The 24,447-nt window shown below is 41.8% G+C and overlaps 3 protein-coding genes across 3 annotated transcripts in view; 2 read left to right on the top strand and 1 right to left on the bottom strand.

Moving 5' to 3' along the window:
- LOC139687070 (tubulin polyglutamylase ttll-4-like) overlaps positions 1-24,447 on the bottom strand; it is a 269,846-nt gene that overhangs the window by 136,649 nt on the left and 108,750 nt on the right. The window lies entirely within an intron of this gene.
- Positions 11,040-11,663, top strand: LOC139687071 (uncharacterized). The gene has a single exon (XM_071584176.1). It carries the CDS (start codon positions 11,040-11,042, stop codon positions 11,661-11,663), a length of 624 nt encoding a protein of 207 aa, XP_071440277.1.
- The window catches only part of LOC139687072 (uncharacterized), a 128,118-nt gene continuing 115,340 nt past the window's right edge, over positions 11,670-24,447 (top strand). The window contains exon 1 of the mRNA XM_071584177.1: positions 11,670-12,252. Coding sequence (XP_071440278.1) covers positions 11,670-12,252 — 583 coding nt within the window. The remainder of the gene's footprint in view (positions 12,253-24,447) is intronic.

Raw genomic sequence — 24,447 nt, forward strand, 5'->3', positions numbered from 1 at the left:
TCAAGTGACGCGGTCGCTTTCCCAAGACGCCTCCCACCACCTATCCCGCTACAAATCGCCAGACGTTCACTTCGTCCGAAAAAATCATTCTACATTATTTTGGGAAAAACCAAGTCTGAGTAAGATCTTACGAGCCCTTTACTTTCTGTAAGCCTCGTGCTTTTGCTTTTTAATTGCGAGAAAGTCCCTCTCTTTCGGAGAATCATCGTTAAAGACAATGGCGAATAGCAAATTATACTGATTTAGACCGGTAGTCATAGCGTAAAACTGTTCCTAAACAAATATTAGGACCAAGGAAATAGTAAACGAACACTTCAAAATACGATATTGAACCCTGTCCCACGCAAACCTCGCGAAAATTATGTTCCGCTTCAGTGTGACAACTGCAGAGGCCCTTTCCGGTTTTTTACCTCTTTTGATGGAGTGCCAGAGATAATCGGATATGAACACGAGGTAAGAAGATATCCACGGTTTCCCTAGTTCTACGAAACAACCCTTATCGAATAGGCCGAGTGATTTCGTGCCTGAGAAATTTCAGTTGAAAATTCAATATAATTTACTCAATTTTAAGACCATTCGCAGCCTTCCGCCATTTGATAAATTTAGAATTTATAGATACATTACATAAACTTTTTTATTGCATTATTTCTTATTTTTACAGAAATATTAACGATAACAGGTTTTAAAAGTTTTCGGGGATAAGTACATTGATGTAAGCGATTCCGAATGAATTATTAATAATCGCACGATGATATGTTCCATAATAGAATATTTTATTACATTTTGATAGTGTGCGAGGCAATAGGTAATTTTATGATCAACCATAATGAATGAATTCTATTTATCTTAAAAAATAAGTGGATGATTTACAACCACATGTCATGAACATTTGAAATATCAACGTTCGGAAAAATATTCATTATATAGCCAATAAAACTCAACTTGTTACGGAATACGCATGTATTCACAAAAATACACACTCGTCTACACATGCACAAACCAGCAGGAATACGCGGGTATATAGCCATCATATTTAACAGAAAATAACCGAGCTACTATATCAAATAATATTGTCTGATATTCTTGAATACAGTTCCTACAATTGAATTTACTAAGCGCTATTCTGGGTTGCCGGGAAGTTAAGTTTGGTAGGATATTTATTGTTTCAAAGAAGAGCTAAAGATAACGCCCCGTTCCTTTTTGTCTGGCTAATTAGTCATAAGCCCGAGTTAAGAAATGGTGGATAAAGGTACAGAATAGAGGAAAATAGATGGGAATATTGAGGAAGGCCTAAGCTCACCTTTTACTGTGACACCAAGACGGAAGAAGATGACACATAGAGCATATCCTGAATCAAATAGCCCTAGTTAGACATTGAAATAAAACACCCTCACCCTGATAGTTAAATAAAGATTTATTCGACTTGCATACTTATACGGGGTTATTTTATAAAAAGCTGTCACGCAAAAGAATCCATCAGGTTGTTTCTGCAACAAAATTGATGAAATTCTTCTCAAATCTTTTCCACGGAGGAAAAAAATGAGAACAACTAAACTGAAACTTTTGCAGAGGCATGGAGGCCACGACAGACCCCGCAGGTGTTTGATTCCCCTGAATTACGCTTACCTCTCCTCCCCCGTCGGAAGATGGCGGGGCAGTGGTAAGGCTAAATAGAGTATTTTATTTTCCGTAGAATTTCATTTCGATCATTTCATCTAGACTCACGTCTTGCCTCCCCATCTCGCTCCTTATCATTCCGCCTCCCCCCTCCCTTTCCTATATCACTCACACCTCCATCCGTCTGGGTCGGAATTTCCTATCCGAGCCGCAACCTCGAAAGCGGGGTTGGCCGGCGCACTAGCGCGCATTTGTTTTGATTGTCTCCCAAGAAAAACAGCTGCCTGCTCATAACGTCCATCAACCCCGAAGCAACACCCGCCCATGTCTTCGGGGAGGTGGGCGCGAGGCAGCGCAGTTGCTCCGTTTTCCTTCAAAACAAAGAGTGGAGAGGCGTCCGTGGAGCTCGGAAGAGCAGCGGAACTGCAGTGCATTCACAAGGGCGGTGCTAGGCGCCTTCTCTTGTAGGAGAAGTGGTACTTACCACGAGGTAAAAATGCTTTATTTGCACGGGGCAACTCGCTGGGTCGTAAGGTGAAGGCCTGGGGTCAAGGCTTGATTTCCGTCCCACCCGCACCCTCTCCTCCGTCCCCCGTCGTCATGGCACACACCCCGCTCCGGCCACTCCTCGAGCCATGATTCGCTCCCGGCTTCTTCCGTCCGCCGCGCTCACCACTCCTCTCAGGGTTCGCTGCTCGACCAAACCGTACCATCACCGGTTCGACCGCTGTGAGATCCAATCGGAATTTTCTTATTGTGAGAAGGCACAGGGGAAACATTCTCGAGAAGTAGAGCGGCTCTCATTCCTTGATTATTGTCCTAGAATATGTTTGAATGTATTTTCAGTTTCTTTTGCGAATTTCAATTGATTGAAGAACATCTGGGTGCTCAGTCGATGAAATCGCAGTTGTCTGTTGGGAGGACTTCAGAGGTTGTTGAATAGAAGTTATCGAAGCGGATGCATGGTCAAAAACTAGCTGAATGTTTGAGTTCCGAGGTGGTGTTCCCAATTGATTCCTGCATTCAATTGAGTGCCTGGTTAACCAAAATTCTTCTCTCTCCTTACCTTTTTGGCATTTTAAACAGACTCGAAAGGTACGTGGATATTATCAGAAATTACTCCATATAAATATGAAATTGATTATGTCTTAAATATTAATTCGTAATTCCCTAAATCTTTAAGATCTGGAAGGTGATAGGACGGAGGTCACCATTCTGTTCTATTAAAATTTGATATTTGGCAAGATTCGGTTGGCAAAATGCGAACCATAAATGAGAACAAATAGGTAATATTCAATTTACCCGTAATCGGAATATTTAAAAAGAACTGATCACCTGAGTAATCGGACAATTAGAAGGTACATTAAATATTATTGAAATAAAAAAAGAGAATATTCAATAATTCTCTTGTTTAGAATAATAAAAAAATTCACATAAATTGCTTACGAGATTACATACTTATATGGCTTATTCCAATGTTACCGTACTATTAGCACGCAACGTATATGTATGTATGTGTGTCTATATATATACAGTATATATACATATGACGAACACAGGAGGGGTGGGGAAGGCGGAATCAAGTAGATCACGAATGTAAAAATATGTCCTAGACCGGGAATTGAACTCTGGATCATTCCGCATGCCGGCCGGAGGCTCTTAACCACTTGCGCTATCCAGGAAACGTAATTTACTCTGAGATCTGCGCTGCTTTATGCAACCAAACGCCCCGATTCTTTGGCTAAGAGATGGCGTTAGGGAGCTGTTTCACCCACCAAAGGAGAAATAGAAAACACGCAAGGAGAAAGGATAGTAGTATAGCAATCATACAACATCATAAAGGATAAGAACAGTGCGTTTCGAGACACGCATAACCTGAAGGAGAGACGACCCACATAGGCCTAATACACATTCAAACACGAAATCCAGCCAAACGGCGAACAAATACTCATTTAGGTTAAGAGCCTCCGCCCGGTAAGTGGAAATATCTGGAGTTCAAGTCCCGTTCTAGGAAATATTTTTACATTCGTGATCTGCGTGATTCCGCCGTCCCCACCTCACCTTTGTTCGTCCTTTATGTGTGTTCCTATCGCTTTTCCTTATATCTGTTTCTATATATATGTATATACACACACACACAGGGAAAGGAACTGGCCCCCCTACCCTGATGTGTGAGTTTCACACGCCGTTGTGCTTAATCTTCCGATGAAGACGGAGTAGAATTCCGTCGAAATTATCAAGAAATAACGTGTGAGTGTTCCTCTTTTGGTGTTTCTATATTGTTGGTTACTGAGTGATGTACTATATATAAAAGAACCATAAACACAGTAATCAACCCGGTGATGGTAGAGATCACCCAGTACTAAGCCCGATACGGCGTGTGAAAATTCACACATCAGGGTAGGGGGGCCAGTTCCTTTGCCTGTGCCGGTTATGGTTTCCCAGGAAGACCTGGTACCCGAAAAATCACTTTAGCTTGGGTGGAGCTGCAGGTGCCCAGAGTCCCTTGCCCGGGAATCGAACCCGAGCCCCTCCGGTCGGCAGTCCAACGCTCTATCCACTGGACTACCGCGACCCATATATATATATATATATATATATATATATATATATACATACATATATATATATATATATATATTTATATATATATATATATATATATATATATATATATACATACATATATATATACATATATATACATATATATACATATATATATATACATATATATATACACACATATATACATATATATATATATGTAATGTATGTATTATATCAATGCATCCTCAACAGAAGTAGAAACGTATCCGCACGATGTATACAGTCATAAGCTTCCCTCCTCTCTTCAGGTGTGACCGCGAGATGTGGTATCCGGGAGAGACACAAAAAACCCTGCCATGTGTGCTGCATTTCCCGAACTTGAGTTATATCCAACGCTTTCTCTAACTTCTTCGATGCGCTCGCAGTCTGAAGGAGGGGCATAAATATCTCCCCGGAGGTGTGCCCCGCTCGAGATTTAAGGGCGTTGGATGCTCGGGGGAGCGACGGAATGAGCCTCACCGAGGGTCAGGTTAAATGGCTCGTGCACCGAACGGAAGAGAGACCGGAAGGGCATCACGCTCCTTGCGCCTCGAAAGGCGCTCGCCCAGCGGCAGAAGGGAGAAGGCGAGGGGGAGGAGTAAAGCCGAAAAGAATTATGGGGACGGAGTGGCGGGGGGGTGTTTTTCGAGAGCCCTTCCTCGTGGTCAGGTAGGGGAGAGCAGGTCTTGGAGCGCAGCGCGGGGAATAGTATAGGGCTGTGAGCAAACGGCACAACGGGCCACTCGAGCGGCAAATCCCAGCTTTCATACCCGATAAGCCTCTCGAGGGCGCGCAAGTGTCTCCAATCCACCTCCACTGCCTCGCACACCTACATACTCGAACTCCGTCTTCCCGCGCCCTTCCCGCTGGGAATCGACCCCGACGCTCACGTTGTGACGGAAATGCGCATCACATTAAAGCTACGGTACCATCACCCGGCATACGGTTGACTGACGCATTATTTGGGTGTAATAGTTACATTTGACGAATTCTGACTTCCGTAAATATCAGTCAATTTTTTTCATTTTACCCAAATATTTTACAATCGCCCATTTATTCTATAGGGACCTAAACTTGTAAAAAAATCGGGTAGCAGTTTACCAAATTTGATTAATTTTTTATGCATTTGTGAATTGCAAGAAGAAACACAGGTAAAAGAACGAGCTAGGTTTAATATCAAATTCGTTACCATTTTAGACAAATTTATATAAATATACGCCAAAATACAATTTGTTTTCCTAACTACATTCATGATTACATTAATTAAATAATTAAATTAATGAATAACTGAAAAATAAAACACTTTCCAGGCAAATAACATTATGAGTAGCAATATTGCATTGCGGAAAAAATTACTCTTTTCAAAAAAGGAAACTTTTTCTCGGTATATTTCTCTTTCATTACTGATTCAAAGAATCAATGAGACGTACAAACTCGTTCAGAGCGAATGTTTTCCGCAAATTGGAATATAGCATGAAATATCTAATTTAGGAATCCGGATGTTTATAACCGTTCTCCTTACATATTCTTTTTGAAAATGAATTCCACTTTATTTAATTTACACTTGACGAAATATTTAATTTAGTTCTGCGAATCAATTCTCATTTTTTATGGAGTATGATAATATCTATTTACAAATATTCGCATGATTCTCTTCAATTTCAAATCAAGGGAGCACATTAATTTGGGTCATATTATATTTTTTAGTCCTTCGAGTCGTAGCAGTTATAAATGCTGATAATTATTCCCAGTAATATGTCCATCCTCCATTGTTTCCAGATTTTACACTTTATTTGAAACGGTTGGGGATCATTAACTGGGGATCAACTAAACTCATCCTCTCACGTAACATTGCTCCTAGTTCGCTCTTTCTTTTCCGAGATTTGTGGCTGAAATACAAACAGATAGAGAGGAAAATTAAAAGAGACATTAATTATTTGAAGCAGCCGATTTCACAAATGCAGACTTTAACTAGTTCATCACTTTTCTAAACTCAGAATTTTTCGATCGATGCTGATTGTCCTGGATGTAATTAATCGAACGCCGCCATATTCAAATGTAAATCAAACATACTTAATGATAGATTTTGAATAAATTCATGTTTTCGTTTCTCATTTCCTTGGCATGTTTGTACAATTCTCATAATCCTTTTTTGAAATATATTATTCGAATAATTACTTCAACTCAAAAGAGCCATTTGAAGTCGATTATCAACGGGCTTGGTAAGGAAAGAATGGCATCTGGTAATATTAAACTGGACCCAAATTTGTAGTAGTAACTTGGTTTTGATTTTCAAATAATTTTTAAAGTGAATGGGATCTAAATACATTTATAACCACAAAGTACGACAGTCATTTAACTTATGATTAATGATTTACCGTAGGCATTGAAGAGTGATTGTTCGCTTCACCGATGGGAATAGATGTAGATAAAAGGTTTTGAATAAACTCATTTACTCTCCTTAGAATCCGCCTTAAAATAACCTATGCAAGAACCCACCAATTAATTTTAATTCTCGGAAACGTAGGACAATACTATTTTGAGATTTCCATGCAATGGTTTTTTTAATAATAATGTAAACTATAAAGTATCATTTACACAAAAACCATAAATATTTATTATTATTCCACAGTAATCAGCCCGAATGTCGGTGTAGTTGGTGATGGTAGAGTTCACCCAGTACTAAGCCCGACGGCGTATGAAATTTAGGCATCAGGGTAGGGGTACCAGTTCTTTGCCTGTGCCGGTTTTGCATTCCCAGGAAGATCTGGTACCAGAAACATCACGCAGCTGATGGAATTGGAGCTGAAGGTACCGAGAGAGGCTTGACCGGGAATCAACCACAGCAGGTCAGTAGTCCAACTTACTAACCCTGGAATACCAGAGCAAAAAAAAATTTTATATATACCTGTATATATATATATATTTGGGTCGCGGTAGTCTAAGGAGTGTTGGACTGCTGACCGGAGGGGCTCGGGTTCGGGTTCGATTCCCGGGCAAGGCACTCTGGGCACCTGCAGCTCCACCCAAGCTAAAGTGATTTTTCGGGTACCAGATCTTCCTGGGAAACCATAATCGGCACAGGGAAAGGAACTGGCCCCCCTACCCTGATATGTGAATTTCACACGCCGTCGTACTTAGTACTGGGTGAACTCTGCCATCACCTACCAAACCGACCTTCGGGTTGATTACGGTGTTTTATACACACACACACACATATTATATATATATATATATATATATATATATATATATATATATATATATATATATAATGTATAACACTTAGCACTAGTGGACACAGACAAAAACACAGAAACACAAAAAAAGAGACTCACTATTTTTCGAATTTTCCGTGGTCGTTGCCACCTTTATCAAGGAGGAGAGGGACAGAACTGAAGGGAATACGAGGGCTGGAGCGATGGATGGAAGGGGAAGGTGGGGAGGGAATTCCGAAGGGACGGGTTTTGTGGGGCAGCGTTAGAAGGGTGGGGAAAATGTAGAATGTGATGGGGGTGGAAGGGGGATGAAAATATAATTAGAACAGGGTAATTAGTGCCTAATATTGATTCCTGGCCAGTTCCAGGACTCCAAAAGCCAGATGAAGGATTGCTCTAGTGTTTTCAGTTTCAGAGGAGGATCAGAGGGTGGGAGGGATGCTATGATTGATACACTATAGCATTTATCAAAGGGAGTGTTGTGTTCGGAGGCGTGTTTGGGGATAGGGAGCATGTCAATGCTCCCTATTTGATCTGAAAAGTGATTTTTGTTTCAGTGTTGTGTACATAAACCAAACGTTACATATGGCTGTAGTAAACACAATTGAGTGCTGATGCACCATATTGTGTTATAATGCATTGCACTCTCGTTCAATAATCCCAAAGAAACCTAAATAAACCTATAAAGCAATTGAAAAAATAGGCAGATTTACAGGAATGGATATACTTAATAATTACACCAATGATGCTCGCAACTAGAAGTGTGACCTTGGGGAATTGGCTTCTAGCGAAGTTAAAGAAAGAGTAATTGGAAAGGCACTAGGGTATGCCATGTCATGTGTATTGATTTTTCGAAATGGAAATGATGGAGGCTGGAATATATTGTTTAAATATTATTCTAGACTGAATTATGAGCTAACGGATTCCGAAATCCCTTTATGACAACGGAAAAAAATATTTTTCACCTCAAAAACCGTAACTGTGAACTACGCATACTCGTATACTCGATCTGCGTCACCCAATGATCAAAAAGACATCACCTCAGACCTGCATCGGTTGGGAAGACGTCCACAGGGTTAGGCGACCGATAAGAGGTGGCCGATAAGGGAATTTATGGTTCCCTATTTGTAGAACTCCTAATATTTTTTTGGGAATAAAATATTTGCGCTGCGTAAAAATATTCTCCAAATATCCATTTGCCGCGGTAAAGGCCAACATGCCCAGAATATTTACAAAGGGAATATGATTAGCAACGCAGTTTGGGAGGTTTTTGGGGGTTATTAACAACATTTTGCATCAAATGCTCATTTCCATGAAGACCGCATTTCAGAAGAACGACTTTTGAGCAATGGATGCGACCTAGGAGGTGGTTTGGGACCCTAAAATCGTGACGGTAGGAGGAGTAGTCCGATGCCCGTTGATAAAGAGCAGATAACTTGGGGAAATGGCTATGGTAGTAGCTACGTCAGTGGTTATCTCCCAAAATAAGAAGATATTCAGGCAGCATCTCAAATGGATGATGGTGGTCTCTAATTGTTTATAGGTGTTCTATAGTGAGCACGTGTTTAAAGATATGATGAAGAAGAGTGATATTATTCATGAAATTGGAGAGAAAAGAAATTATTAATTGATTAAATATTTATTAAGAGCTAGATATTAATTTTTAACGATACAAGAGAAAAAATACTAAGAATTCAGTTGCCAGCAATGCAGGAAGACTTAGTTAAAAGGGGTAGTTTTGACCCTGCTCCTTCTCATTTTGAGCCTAATACCTACCCTTGGAAAGTATACAGACATTGATGAGCCCTTCGGCATGGTTGCTCAAAAGCAACCGAGAGATTTTGTTAATAGCGTGCTATCCCCTTTTCTATACGAAGCAGTGGGCATCTCAACTGGTTTCATCAGTGACACATCATCTACGGCATCTGGCGCGAGATGGATGACCTAGATGTAGATGTAGATGGATGCTGCAACTGCGAGCAAACTCAGGATGGTGCGCTCCTTCAACAGTATCTTGTTCTCCTCTTTCTGAGGTCCTCTTTAGATATGGGGAGGACTGTGGCACCGAGGAACCCTTTCCTCGCGTAATAATTCGCGTTTTCTCCCGACAATACTATATGACAGCCTGCACGACCGCCTCCTTGGGCATTGCTTCAACCTCAGGAGACTCATCACAAGGCGGGGCACCGAATTTCGGACCATGATAGACGACTGATGCGCCAAGCACTCCATCTACTACCATCCCTGCGATTCCGGCGGGCATCAGGATTGAGGCGGTCTTCTGGGCGTTGGCCAGCGGCCCTCAGAGCTCTCTGGCGACCGGAAGAATGGCGGGAGGACGGGACGATCGGCAGGGGGGGTTGGATGGGAGGGGACCGCAGATGGTGTTCGGGCGGGGGGCGGAGGAGAGGCGGAGGGGCTGGTAGGGGAAACGTGTCTCGCTTGCCGAGGGCAGTGGGTTGGCGCTGAACGGGGAGGGGGCGTGGAGTGAGCCACGCGGGAAAGGAGCTTGTCTGAGACAGCTGACCCTTTCGTGCCTCTGGAAGGATTTCCTGCGAGTCGTCGCGCATGACAGATTCGGGAGAGAAGGGAGCCCCTCGCGTGTTACCCCTTCGAGTGGACACTTCCTCTCATCAAATCGAATGAGTGCAATGTGATTCAGAACACCCGCAGCATGAGCGTGGTTTCCTTGATTCTGAGAGGGAGGACTGCATCAATGCAATGCGCTAAGAATATGACAATAATATTTGAGAATAGGAGAGCTCCCATTTTGAGAAAATCGAGTTCTATTTTCAGGAAAATTTAAATATCCCACTTTTTTCGCGGGCATGCGGAGGCCACGTCATTTCGTGCCGTGCCTAAGTCTAATTGCCTCGATGAAGGTGTGGATTTGTGAGGAGGGATTTTGACGAACATTAACTTTCTCCCGTTTGGAGTTATTGGTCACTATAGTATAATTCTCCCTGAGCGTAACGTTGAAATTGACGGGTCTCGGAAGCTTCACCAATATGGCCTTTACTTTACGAGAACAGAATGATTACGGGGAAAGTGAATTTGGAGTCAGCGGTTCCTCATATGATGGTACGCATGCAAGGGATGATCGTAAGGATGCAGCCGGTGAAAAAGACGCATGAGAGAAAGAAGCGAATGGAACGGCATCGGGATTTCTTTAATATTGAGCTTTGACCATTATTGGGGGCTCCTATTCCTTTGGGAATACTTTTTGGGATTCCGAAGATGTCATCAATAAAATGCTATCCATGATATTAAATTGAGAATAGTATATTTTAAATATGTTCTTAATTAAAATATGAATAAAGGCAGAAGTTTCAACTAACGCCAACGGCAAAGAAAAGAAATCTTCCTTAATTTCCACGCGAGAAACAACGGAGGAAGAGATTAGGGAGCTGGTGAAAGAGAAAGCGCTGGAGTGGTAGCTTGTATATTGCGTTATCTTGAACGCCGGGATTCTGGGTTCGATTTCCGGAAGTGGCAGTTTTATGAGGAGGTATTCCGATCCCTACTTGGGACAAGACTTGAGAAAATGTTGCACACATTCTTCGCAACGCCAAGCCTCCAAAGAAGAACATACCGTCTGCGGAAAGACGGGCCCTGATGGAACTTCGCAACAACAAAGAAATACTGATACTACCAGCAGACAAGGGCAACTCTACTGTACAGATGAAGAAAAGAGATTATGAGAACAAACTTTCTCTCACGCTCGAGGAACCGACATACTTGAAACTGAAATCCGATCCGACCGCCAAGATGGAGAAAAATGCTAGAGCACTAATAAAAAAGTCATCCATCCCAAAGGAAGAGCATAGGAGTCTATTCCCATCGGCCGCCAAGCAACCAAGGCTCTATGGCTTACCTAAATTACACAAGGATGGTATACCACCTAGACCTATCGTAAGCCAAATAGACGCTCCGACCTACCGGCTCTCCAGGTACCTTGCAAGTTCGCTCCAGCCCCATGTGGGGAATACACCATCTTTTGTGAAGAATTCCGCCCACTTCATAGAAATTTTGAAAGGGATGTCCATCAGCAAGAACGGCATTATGGTCAGATTCGACGTATCATCACTATTCACCAATGTTCCCATCCAAGATTCAGTCGACATCGTTAAGGAACTCACGTCCGCCGGCATCCCAGAAGACTTTCCAGGCATGGTTGAATATTGCCTCCGGAATTCGTACTTCCTCTGGAACGAAGACTTCTACGAGCAACGAGAATAAGCAGCAATGGGGTCACCGCTCTCACCAGTTATCGCCAACTTCTACATGGAGAAATTCGAGAAATCAGCGATAGAGACGATTTCGAAGAAACCAAAACTATGGCTCAGGTACGTGGATGACACATTCGTTATCTGGCAGCACGGCACACAAGAGCTGAATGATTTCCTGAGGCATTTGAACAATCAGCATCGGGCAATAAAATTCAGGATGGAGTTGGAGAAGAACAAACAGATACCCTTCCTGGACGTCTTGGTAAAGAGGAAGGAAGACGGTGGCCTAGGCCACGCAGTGTACAGGAAAGCGACTCATACCGATCGCTATTTAAATTCATTATCGCACCACCATCCAGCGCAAAAGGCTTCTCTTGTAGCAACAATAGTACACCGTGCCTACGAACTTTCTGAAGCTGAGTCGTTATCTGCGGAGAAGAAACATATAATGACAGCCCTGCAGAAAAACGGGTATAAGAGGTCCGTGGTCCTAAAAAGGACCGCCAAGGAAGAGAAACGCCGCCTCAACCATAGTGAAATACGGAGCGACGGGGAAACGACCAAGATCTACGCCACGATACCCTACATCGCCGGCACAAGTGAGAAGATCGTCCCTCTCCGCGGGGGGAAATTCCTGCTACCTGCAACGTTGGGTCGCATTCCCTGCCTTTTACAGACTCTTTGGGGGTAGTGTATTGTGGTGCATTTTCATTTGGTAGTGATGTTTCAATTTCTTGCTTGTTGTGTCCTGGCTTCCGTGTTGTAGGATGGCTTTCGTGCTGCATCATGGGGTGCAGTTTTTAGTTGTTTTGCGGTATATGTGTTTGCATGAGTATTGGATGAAGGGATTTTTGCATGAGTGTGTGCGCTGCTGTGGGTGTAATTTTCCGTGTTGTTTTTTTTCATGTGGTATTTTTCCTTTTTACGGTTGGTGACCTAACACCCCCCGCCACACGCCCTTGCGGCGGCTTGCGGGGTATTATGTAGATGTAGATGTAGATGAAGATATCTCGGGTACTGAGAAAGCACAATATTGCCACGAGATACAACTGCCTCACCAAGGTATCCCATTTACTTCCACGGCCTACATCTAAACTGGCATCTATTCCACGAATTTTATATGCATGATCCAAGCGAACAATGTATGTAGGAGTACGAATAGTTTGCGAGACCTCGGTACTGAAACATGCGGATCTAAATTTATTTAATAATTTCAATCTTGCATTGAATCGTCTCCCCTGCCAATGAATTCCACCCCAAATCCATGAGCATTTCGGTGACCCTTTGCATTTTATCGTAGGAATTTTGTACAAAACGGGCTGCCCGGCGTTGAACCTTCTCAATTTCCCGAATGAGACCTTTTTCACTCGGATCCCACACGCTGCATGCGTATTCTAAATGAGGCCTTACAAGAGCGTGGTAACAACGTTCCTTGACCTTCGAGTCACTTTTGCCGACAACGCGTCTAATGAATCCCAATTTTTTATATGCTTGACCGCAGATTTTACGTATGTGAGTCCCCCAAGTTAAGTCTTTAGTGATTTTAACACCTAGGTATTTTACCTTATCAACTACTTCTAGATCAACTCCAACTAATTTGTAAACACATCCCGTTGATCGTTTAAAGAAATTTACTGCCGAACATTTATTATAGTTTAGTGTCAATCCCCAGTTAGAACATAATTTAGTAATGCAATCTAAATCCTGCGCTAGAATAAAACGATCCTCATCCTCAGATATCACCCGATAGATCACTGTGTTATCCACGAACATCCTAATTTTACTTTTCACTTTGAGGTTCAAATCGTTAACAAAAATCAAGAAAAGCAATGGCCCGATTACACTTCCCTGAGGTACCCCCGACGTGACTCGAACGCTGTCGGAACTAGCGCCATCAAGGACTACCCTCTGTTCCCGCTCTGAAAGAAAATCTTTAACACAACTTATGGCGCCCTTGTTAATACCCGCGACCTTTAATTTATGAATGAGTTTACCATGTGGGACCTTATCAAATGCCTTTTGAAAATGTAAGAAAATGGCATCCACTTGTCTACCTCTCTCACCAGATAAAATTAAATCATGTGTAATTAATCCTAATTGGGTTTCGCATGAGCGGGTTTTCCCAATATGTGTCCCATAATTGTTTATTCTCAGGGGATGATGTGTTCACGCCTGCCCTCTTTACCCTAGAGTGTAGCATTCTATGCTTTCGAAGGGCTTTTCTAACGTTTTTATTGTACCACCTGGGATCGCGATTTGCTTTGACGTACTTTATTGGTATGAAATCTATGATTCCTTTTTGCATAATATTGACAAATTCTGTCCAATTTTTTCCCACGTTGACAAGAATTAAGCGGGTTTTGAACTCGGGTAGTGAAGAGTTTAATTGATTGGCAAAAGTTTCAAAGTCTGCTTTATGGTAATTATAAATTTTTCTTTTTGGCTTAACAATCTTTTTTATTTCTATGTCCAAGTGGACATTAACTGCTTCATGGTCACTCGAGCCCTCATCAGTTGATACACTATTAATACGTTCGGGCGTGTTTGTAAGAAATAGATCCAATATGTTCTTTCCACGAGTGAGCATGCGTACTGTTTGATGGAGGGAGTTTCTTTGAACTAATTTTATCATGGAATTCGCGATCACGGGTCCCAGATTTAACGATATTGCTGTCCCAATCCATACCAGTGAGGTTAAAGTCGCCACCAATTACGTTTATGCTGTTATTATATTTACGTTTAAAATTGTAAATTTATTCGTTGAGGGCTTGAAGTGTTTTCAAATCTGAGTGTGGAGGTCTGTAGAAAGAGCATAAATTTATGCTGGGTTGATTGGTCCGTATTAAGGTTCACCAAACACTTTCTATGTTATTATTTTCAAATGAAACTTGCCTGCTTTCAAAATGACTTTTAACTGCCACGAAAACCCCTCCTCCGGGTCTTGTATCTCTCTCGTGTCGGTAAACTTGGAAATCTATTGGGAAAATTTCTTGGTCTTTTATGTCATTGCACAGCCAACTCTCTGTGCCTTTTACTATATCAGCGGGATGAGTTTGGATTATGTATACTAGATCCGCTGATTTGTTCTTGTAGATTCTGCAATTTATAACAAGTATAGTTAAATTATTTTAATGTTGAATAACGTCCTTATTTGTGCCTGACCATAATTTAGGACGCCTTTGTGGGGAATTGCGTGTCACATGTCTTTCTAAATCAATGCCAGTGTTGTCGGTGACTTTTATATTTTTATTAATAATATTAATCGCGCTATCCCCAGATTTTACCGACCCACTAAGTGACCTGCCCTCTATCCTAAAAAAGGCCTACAGTGGTCGAGTATCCTATCCGCTACCTTACTCGCCGCTTCCGCCGTGTAATGTACCCCAGATCGGTTAAGGGGAGTCCTGCAATATCGGAGGGTTGGCCTCAGGTCGACGAAGGAGGCTCCTATGTCCGAGCAGAATCTCAATAGTCTCTGGTTTATGCCTTAATAATATAGAAAAATATACAAAATATTCATTTCTAAAAGTTTTTCGAGGCGAAAAATTTAAGAAAATGTAAAAAAAATTCTTAAAATGCATGAACGTTCAAACATTAAACATTCTTAAAACTGTCAGGTATACTCAAAAAGATCACAATGAAAAAAAATACTTCCGCTAAAATTTTACGGAAATAAAATAAGATTTCACTTGGGGTCTGTTCTCCATTGTGAAAATATTTAGCAAAGCAATGCTAGCCGTTTGTAGGTATCTAGAAAACATGGCGTCCTTTGTGGAGAGTAATTAATGTTTTCAGACTATTCGTCCTTATCAAAATTCCTATTCAATAATGCTCGTTCATTTCGCCTATAATCATTTTCTGGAATTAGCCATCAAGTAAGGATTTCAGGTTAACTATGTTAAATCGAGGCCTCCTTTCCCTTTCATTTAAAATCGGAAGGACACTGCTCTTTTTGAAAACCCGTCTCACTAACGATGACAATGTCGGTGCCCAATCTCAAAGGAATGAGTTTGTTGCAGAACCATAGGTGACTACGTTTATCGATGATGCGTAGATAAGTTATTAAGTAGATAAGAATTTACAGTTAAATTCTATTCTACATAACAGGATATTTCATTTCAGAGAAGCGGAAGTTATTAGCTGAAAAATCTTGCTCTGATCTATTTCAGAAAAAGGATTGCAATTGCGCACTATCCTTACCAATCATTACCACGTTAGGAGGCTCAAAGAAGAGGGATATGTATCCGGACCAAAATACATGGTATATATACCAAAAGTTACACTTGGTTCCCTTCATAATTAGGTATGAAAGACCTAAATAATTTAATTAATAATAATACCGACTCCATGCAATCGTGCAAGATGCCTATAGTACTAATCCTTGTCACAAATTCCCTTTCTCAGCAACACTAGTTCGAATATCTTCCGTGTAAAGTATTAGTTTAGGCGGAAAAAATAGCGAAGGGAGCATGGTGGAAGGCACACAGCGAAGATATGGAAAATATACAAAGGAAGGGTTAAATTGGTGTGTTCCGCTATCACAAGCTCCACGTGAAGTATTTCCGCGGAAAAGTGATCTACCAACCACGGCCTTTTTCGAATTCAATTCCCAAAATGTTATTTCTATCTCGCCATCATATTTGCCTCGACCTAAGCTATCTCCGTCCTCTCCGTATTCTCTTTTTATGTCTTTGCTTGCTGGCCTAACGAATTTACCGTAGAGGGCCTCTTTAAACTTCCCAGCTATTTTTATTATTCCTGGATTAATGCACCATTGTTTCAGACTTAACTACGATTGTCTGCGAGAATTCTCTCAAAGATCTTCCACATTCGTATGCAGTGTAATCATTCAATCATTCTTTGGTAAGCATTCCATATCCCAATGCTGACACTTCCACTACGCTTCTTTCTACCTAGAAGTTCCTCGCTTTGGTTTTTTATTCTACCCTTTATACTTCCTTATATGTAACCCTGTGTTTATATTCTTCCACTTACCTCTCACTTGCACCTCTCTAATCTTTTCGTCTGTAATCCGCGGTTTTCTGCCTGCAAAAGGTTCCTATAGTTTTGCTAGCGGAATTCGATGTCTCTTTTTGATGTGATTCCCATTTTCTTCTGTTTGACCCAGCTCCCTGTCCTCATCCATTATTTTCACTATATACAGCTGGTACTTTTTTCTTGTCATTCCCGTCAATACTTACATAATCCATATCCTAACCCGTCTTTGGATTTCATTTTTTTAATCGAATTTAACTGTTACTTGATACCACCGTATGATCTGAATTAACATCCACTCCTGAAAAACTGTACGAAATATTTACGCTGTCCCTAAACAGTGAGATTAAATTGCTTATGGTAAACTACATCAAAAATAACATCCACAATACAATTTAAAAGGAATAGGTTTTTTCTTAGGGGTTAGAAGAATAGAAAGATGCTAAAAAGATGGGCGCGTTGGCAAAAAAATTAAGGGCGTTTTGGCTATAACTTGAAGGAGCTGCTCCTGGCGATCTTGCCGACTGTTTCTTGTAACGGCATTTTTAGGTCCATCTGGTTGGTCAATGGTACTTTCACACCTTTCCTGGCTGGACTAGTTGGTAAACGTCAGCATGTCTAACCATAATAACATCAACTGATATATTTCTGACTCCTCAAGCACTTTTCACATATGCCTATCCCTTTTGTGAGCTCTTAATCAAGTGTTAGTCATGATTAAGACCTAACTCCGGTAGAACTCCACTGATTTCACCCTGCAGTTATTTCCCAGTTATTCCCGGCCCTGGGAATACCAATGAGTATATTGCAGAAAATAGGAACGTTGGAAAGAGAGGAGGCTAATCCGCAAATGGCACATGTCTCAGGCTGCTCAGGTGCGAGTGAGGACCGGAAGGTCCGTCCGGATGGGGAGCGTTATAGAGAGGTGTAGGGTAGCATTGTCCATTATCACATGTGGCTTTCAACCAATGTGTGAGGGAAATGATTAAATAAGAATGTGAAAACCTTGGGATAGGTATAAATGTTGGCGGGAAATCCGTAAAATCAGTTAGTTTTGATGATGACCAAGCTCTGATTTGTCTGTCAGCCAAGGGGTTGCAAACATTTCAGAGTATATTGGATATTCAGTGAGATGGAGTTTCGATGAGAATCATTATAAAACAAAGGTTATGTAGTTTCTCAGAAAGAGAAAGGCTTAGCTAAACATTAATATAGGAGGGAAAAATATAGCACGTTGAACAGTTTACGTATCTCGGAAGTGTTTTGTAGTAGTGGGGATGTAAGGAGAAGAATTGGACTAGGCAGTCAGGCTTTCACAAAGAGGCGATGGGTGGCAAGGATGATGAGTAAGGATGCTAAGAAAAGACTCGCCAAAGTTTAGATATGGAACGCAATTTTGGACGGCGCAGAAGCATTGCCATAAATCACGGAAACAGATGTGGATTAGAGTATTTAGGAATATGGGTGTGGAATAGGATGGAGTAGGTTATTTGGACAGAAAGGGAAACAAATGAGGAAGCTCTAGGTATATTGGTCGAGCAGAGAGGTCTGTTGGGAGAAATCGTGAGGAGGCAGGAAAAAATGGATGAAAAGCATATTGATCGGCAGTGGGATATTGAAGGCTGTGATAGAAGGGAGAATGTCAGGCAAGCGAGGAAGGGGCTAGATTAGGATAGGGATGTTAGACGGGATTAAGGGAAGAAGGAAGTATACATAGATGAGGAGGGGCTTATTGTTTAGTAGGATGTTGGGTTGTGGTTTTAGGAGAGGTAAGATATTTATTTAGTAATTTTTTCCATCGAAAACCTAACTTAATCACGGTTTTCCACGGACTACCAATGTTTTCCTTTCAGCTCTCTCTTCTGTCGGGGAAACAACAAACGTGGCATGGAGCCAAGTGGGGACTATAAAGGGGCTGGGAGCGCACCGGGATGGTGCTCCGGGCCAGGAAGTTCGTAACGATGAAGGGCGTGTGGCAACACTTTAATGCGCAAGCTTCGCGCAGACCTAGAGTATTTACAGATCTTCAGTCACTAGCCCATGTACCGCAAATGTGGACACGTGTACGGTGTTAGCAATTTTTTGGATGCCCAATCGCTGGTCGGAACGCAAAACGTCGCGCATACGACTCACGTTTTCGTCGGCTCTGGCCGGTGCTGGGCGTCCAGGACGGGGTTCTTCGGAGATGTCCTTCCGCACTTCCTTGAACCCCTTGTGCCACCTCCCGGACTGTGACCGTGATATTCAGTCGTCCTTGAAAGCCTATTGAAGCATCTGGAATCTTTTGGTGTCATTCTTTCCAAGCTGCACGTAAAACTCGATGGCGTATCACTGTTCAAGCGAACGCTCCATCGCGCCATGTTACAAAATCGAAAAACACCCTTCACGTGGAGAAACGTCTTCCCGATCAGACTGCTCGGATCAAACTAGCGAGCTACTGCGTTGGAAGGGCAGACCCCCAAACACATTTCCCAACCGGTTTTACCGCGCTGCCATGGATAGTTGTTCCACAATAAAATCATGCGCATTGAATTCATAATTAACCATATATGCATACCTACACATGTAATGAGACTAACAACAACTAATCTTACTAAATGCAATTATGGTATTTTCATCAATCCCTTACTTTTTTTTCAATGAAAGTTTAATTTCCATGGTGACAAGGAATTTTCAAGTGAATGATGAAGGAGAATAATTTCGGATTCGTCGTAGGTTAACCCATTTTCTTGATGGGACAATTACTGCAGGGCTGAAAACGTTGTCGAAAAGTCACGAAAGAATCTATAAGTGATAGGTGTACTGAATAAAAGAAAGAGAGGGTAGATTGTGAACGCCGGAGGTCAGAGTGGTGGCAAAATTTGGATTTGCGGAGGGATTTTGGTGATAAAAAGCGTTAAGTAAGTTTATGACTGAAAGCCAAGCGGGAGGAGAAAAAGAGAAAGGAGGATTAGAAGGCAATTTATGGGGCAGAAGGAGTTTGAAGAAGAAGGGGAAACAAGAAATGGAGGTGAAAAACAAAGAAAGAGGCCTCTGGGAAATAGGGAAAATTATCTGCGAGAGGTTTCATTTCATACTTCTATAATGTTATAAGTTGGCAACGGTATTCCGTTGTACTTAAATTCGTTGAGGCATTTGCCATAGTATGAATTTCCTAATATTCAATCATATTTTTGGAAACTTATCCATTCCATTTAAACATTCACAATTTTAGGAATTCATTTTATAGATCTCTAAGGGAAAATAATATATTTTCCAGGAAAATGCACCAAAAACATTAATAAATGCATTTACCATGTACCTGGTAAAGTCAAAATCCCTTTTATTTCATCCATTCGTCGGAAGCTATTGACTATTTCCTCTGAAATTAATTATAAGCTTGAAATATATCCATGAAAAGTAATTTATTTCTGATGCCCCTAAATGCAAACGCAGTAAAATGCTACATAGGAACTGGTTCTGCCGCAGCATATGGGATTCATTTGGATTTACATCTAGACAAAATGTTGAGCGTTTTATATATATTTCGCCATCGGAAATTCAATACATTATTGCAAATGTGAGGAACTCGGGCATTAAATTTAAGCTATAATAACGAATTGATGCTCGTAATTATTATCATGGAGGAAAAAGAAATTTTAAGTTATTTTACAAGTCTAAGATACGAAACAAGGACATTATAAATATCCTTTTCTTGCAGTAACGGTACAATCCTTTTTGGGTACGATTAAAATTATATTTCAATCAAAATCCGGTTTATTGTCCTATTCCAATGCACTCCAAATGATCTTAGTCATCTGCGTTGGACGACTTCAATGATGTGATTGATTTTCGCTCCAGTTAGAAACTGGCAAACTTGTCGAGGGCATGCATTCGCGATACCCTCGTGATAGGTACCTTACGCATCATCTAATTCGTGGAAACTAGATACCGGGCATGACTCCGCAGGGGCATGACTAGTTTCCGTTATCAGTACCGACGGCCGGTGACGTGGGCTGGGAAAGCCTTGCTTCCCTGAGTATGACTCCTGGCTGCGCGCGTCAGAGGACAAGGGTCATGCCCAGGAGCGGGAATAAATTCGGCTGTCGGCAAGGCATCAGGGTCAGTTGGGCCACGCATGTCGTGACCGCGTCTAGCACAAGGCTTGTTACGCTCGCCGTGACTTCGGCTAGACGATCAGACCCTCCCCCATCCCTCCTCGAGAAACGAAGGCTCCGCCTGGGGACACGTTCGCCGTGCCCGCGTCTACCACCGTTCCGCTGTCGCCTAGTCGTGCCATCTTCTAATAGTGATCCCATCCTGGTGCTCGGCTCTCTCCCTCCCTCTCTCTCATCGTACAATGTAAGCGATATCTTATTTTGTGTACAATGTGCCTTGTTTTGCTGAGAATATATATATATATATATATATATATATATATATATATATATATATATATATATATATATATGGCATGGGTGACCCTACCAGGAGCAATAATTATTACTCCCGCCAGCACAGCTCTAGGGGTCATCGGAACGCACAAGCCCTTCCACCACGTCAAGGTTGTAGTCCGGGGAGGGGATATATATATATATATATATATATATATATATATATATATATATATATATATATATATATATATATATATATATCCCCTCCCCGGTAGGGTCACCCATGCCAGATAGGTCGAAGGTTAGGAGCCAGACGAAAGGTAGTCCACGCAGCGTCTGTTCCTCAGTGAGGCGGCTGCAATGGCGTCTGGCCCCAGTGGGGCCACCATTAAGTGATGGTGTCACGTTAAAAACACTATTGAGGAAGGCAACGGGAAACCACCTCAATTATCATTCCCTAGAAAAATATGTTGGAAAATGGAGAAATTTTGAGTCCTGGCAACCACAAGGCTCGGCCCAATCGGCCGTGTGTCGTGCCCGGCAGCGGGGGAGGCAAGGCTTCCGCGGTCGTCATCCCACGAAACCCTTGCAAGGGAAAACCAGCAGCAGCAGGACAGAAGACGCAGGAGAAGAAGACGAAATTAGTTAGAATAGGAACGTGAATGTTCGGGCAATGATGAGGACAGGGAAATTGGAGAATGTTAAGCGAGAGATGGAAAGGTGAAATATAGATATTTTAGGTCTATGCGAGGTGAGATGGAAAGATAGCGGGGATTACTGGAGTGATAAGTATAGAATAATACTACCTTGATCAAAACGTTCCCGGAATAACCACCGTGTGGCGCTCCCATCGTTCCGATTTGAGTTCTGTTTTTTTGTTAAATTGGTACATCTGTTGTTGATATTCCCTTTAAATCTTAGTGTCATAACTTGACATTTGCAAAAGTTACGTAGCCAAGAGTAAATCTATCTCTGTGTGTGTTGGCGATTTTTTACAATTGCAGAAATGGATTTAAATTTGCAACAACAAACTTGTATTAAATTTTGCGTAAAAAACGGATTTAGTGGCGCACGGACGTTGGAAATGTTGGAAAAGTGTTTCGGCAATGATTCTCTAAAAAAAACGGTCGTTTACCAGTGGCACGAGCGGTTCAGAAGTGGTCGTGAGTCAATCGAAGATGATGAACGCAGTGGCAGACCATCGACATCGAAAGTCGGTGAAAAAATTGATTAAGTAAAAGAAATGTTGGTCAATAACCGCAAATTAACCATCAGAGAAATAGCGGAGGACTTGAACATTGCCTATGGATCCGCCCAAGACATTGTGGTTAATGATTTGGGTTTCCGTCGTGTAGCAGCAAAGTTGGTTTCAAAAGACCTCAATTTCATGCAAAAAAGAGACCGTGTTGACGTCGCAAAAGACATGATTTGCGAGGCTGAATCCGATCCCACATTCATCAAAAGGATCATTACTGGAGACGAGACGTGGGTTTATGAGTACGACACGCAATCCAGACATCAGGCAAGTGAATGCCGTTCACCAAATGAGCCGAGACCAAAAAAACCACGTCGTTTTCAGTCAAAAAAGAAGGCAATGCTGACGGTTTTCATGGATTACAACGGTGTAGTGCATCATGAATTTTTGCCAGAAGGCCAGACAGTAAACAAAGAGTATTATTTGGGCGTTATGAGACGTTTGCGTGAAGCAATTCGCCGAAAGAGACCAGAAATGTGGACAGAAAACTCGTGGATTTTGCACCATGATAACGCACCGTCGCACAGTGCTATCATTATTCGTAATTTTTTGACGAAAAATGCAACAAATACCATCCAACAGCCACCGAATTCACCTGATTTGGCTCCCTGTGACTTCTTTCTGTTCAATCGAGTTAAAAAACCATTACGGGGAACGCGTTTTAGCAGCCGAGAGGAAGTAATGGAAAAATCGCAGGAAGCACTGATGGACAAACCGAAAACCGAATATAAAAAATGTTTCGAGGATTGGATCAAGCGCTGGCATAAGTGTGTTGCAGTCGATGGGGATTACTTTGAAGGGGACAATATAGATTTAGATGAATAAACTTGTATTTTTAATTTTCTGAATAAATTCCGGGAAATATTTGATCAAGGTAGTATACAGCGGCGGGGACGAAAGCCAACGAGGGGTTGCCATTGTATTAAATGAAGAGGTAGGGAGAAGCGTAGTCAACATAGAGCAGGTAACGGATAGAATACTACTAGTGGAGATAAAAGCAGAACCGACGAACTTAGTTATTATTCAAGTATACATGCCACCGAGCAACCATAAGGAAGAAGAGGTCGATAGGATATACGATCAGTTAGAGGACATGATCGCGTGTGTTCCTGCAGGGAAACATTTGATAGTTATGGGGGATTGGAATGCGACGGTAGGCGAAGGAAGAGATGGTGATGAGGTGGGGGACTACGGTTTAGGCACGAGGAATGACCGCGGAGAGAAAGCAGTTGAGTTCTGCAGAAGACAGGGGTTAGTCATCACCAACACTTGGTTTAGACACCACAAAAGACGCAGGTATACATGGAAAATGCCAGGTGACTCAGGAAGATATCAGCTAGATTATATCCTGGTTAGACACAGGTTTAGGAATAGTGTGATAAATTCCCACAGCTTCCCGGGAGCGGATGCGGACTCAGACCACAATTTAGTTGTTATGAAATGTAGCGTACGTTTCAAAAAGATAAGGCAGGGGCGGCGAGTTAGAAAATGGAATGTAGAAGCGTTAAATGGGTTGAAAAGGAAGGAATACAAACAGGCGGTAGAGAAAATCATGGAGGATGGTAAAGGGCTTAGTACTATCGAAGAAAAATGGGAAATGATCAAGAAGGGGTTGTCTAAAGCCGCAAAAGACACTATTGGAACCGTTAACGCTAAAAGGGCTAGGAAACCATGGATCACGGATGAGATGATTACAAAGATGGATGTGCGGAGAAAATGGAAGAATATGAATACAGAATTAGGCAAAATGAAGTACAAAGAATTTAACAATAAATTGAGGCGGGCAACAAATAAAGCAAAAGAAGCATGGTGGAAGACGCAGTGCGAGGATATGGAAAGTCTGCAGAGGAAGGGTGAAATCGGTGCGCTGTACAGCAAAGTTAAATCGTTATCGGGAAGTAAGAAAGGAAGAGCTATGCTAACAGTTAGAGATAAGGCGGGTAAGGTAATAGTTGACGCAGCAAAGATCCAAGAGAGATGGAAGGAGTATATAGAAGAACTGTATGGTAAAGAACTCAGACCAACAAAGTTAGACATTGAAAAAGAAAATGACGTAGAGGAGGACAGCGTAGGTCCAGGCATACACGACCATGAGATAGAAAGGGCATTAAGGGAGATGAAACTAAGAAAGGCCGTGGGGGTAGATAACATTCCCGTGGAACTTTTAA

Source organism: Hetaerina americana, unplaced genomic scaffold (assembly GCF_022747635.1).
Source record: "Hetaerina americana unplaced genomic scaffold, ioHetAmer1.1.p SCAF_16, whole genome shotgun sequence".
NCBI classification, from domain to species: Eukaryota; Metazoa; Arthropoda; class Insecta; order Odonata; family Calopterygidae; genus Hetaerina; species Hetaerina americana.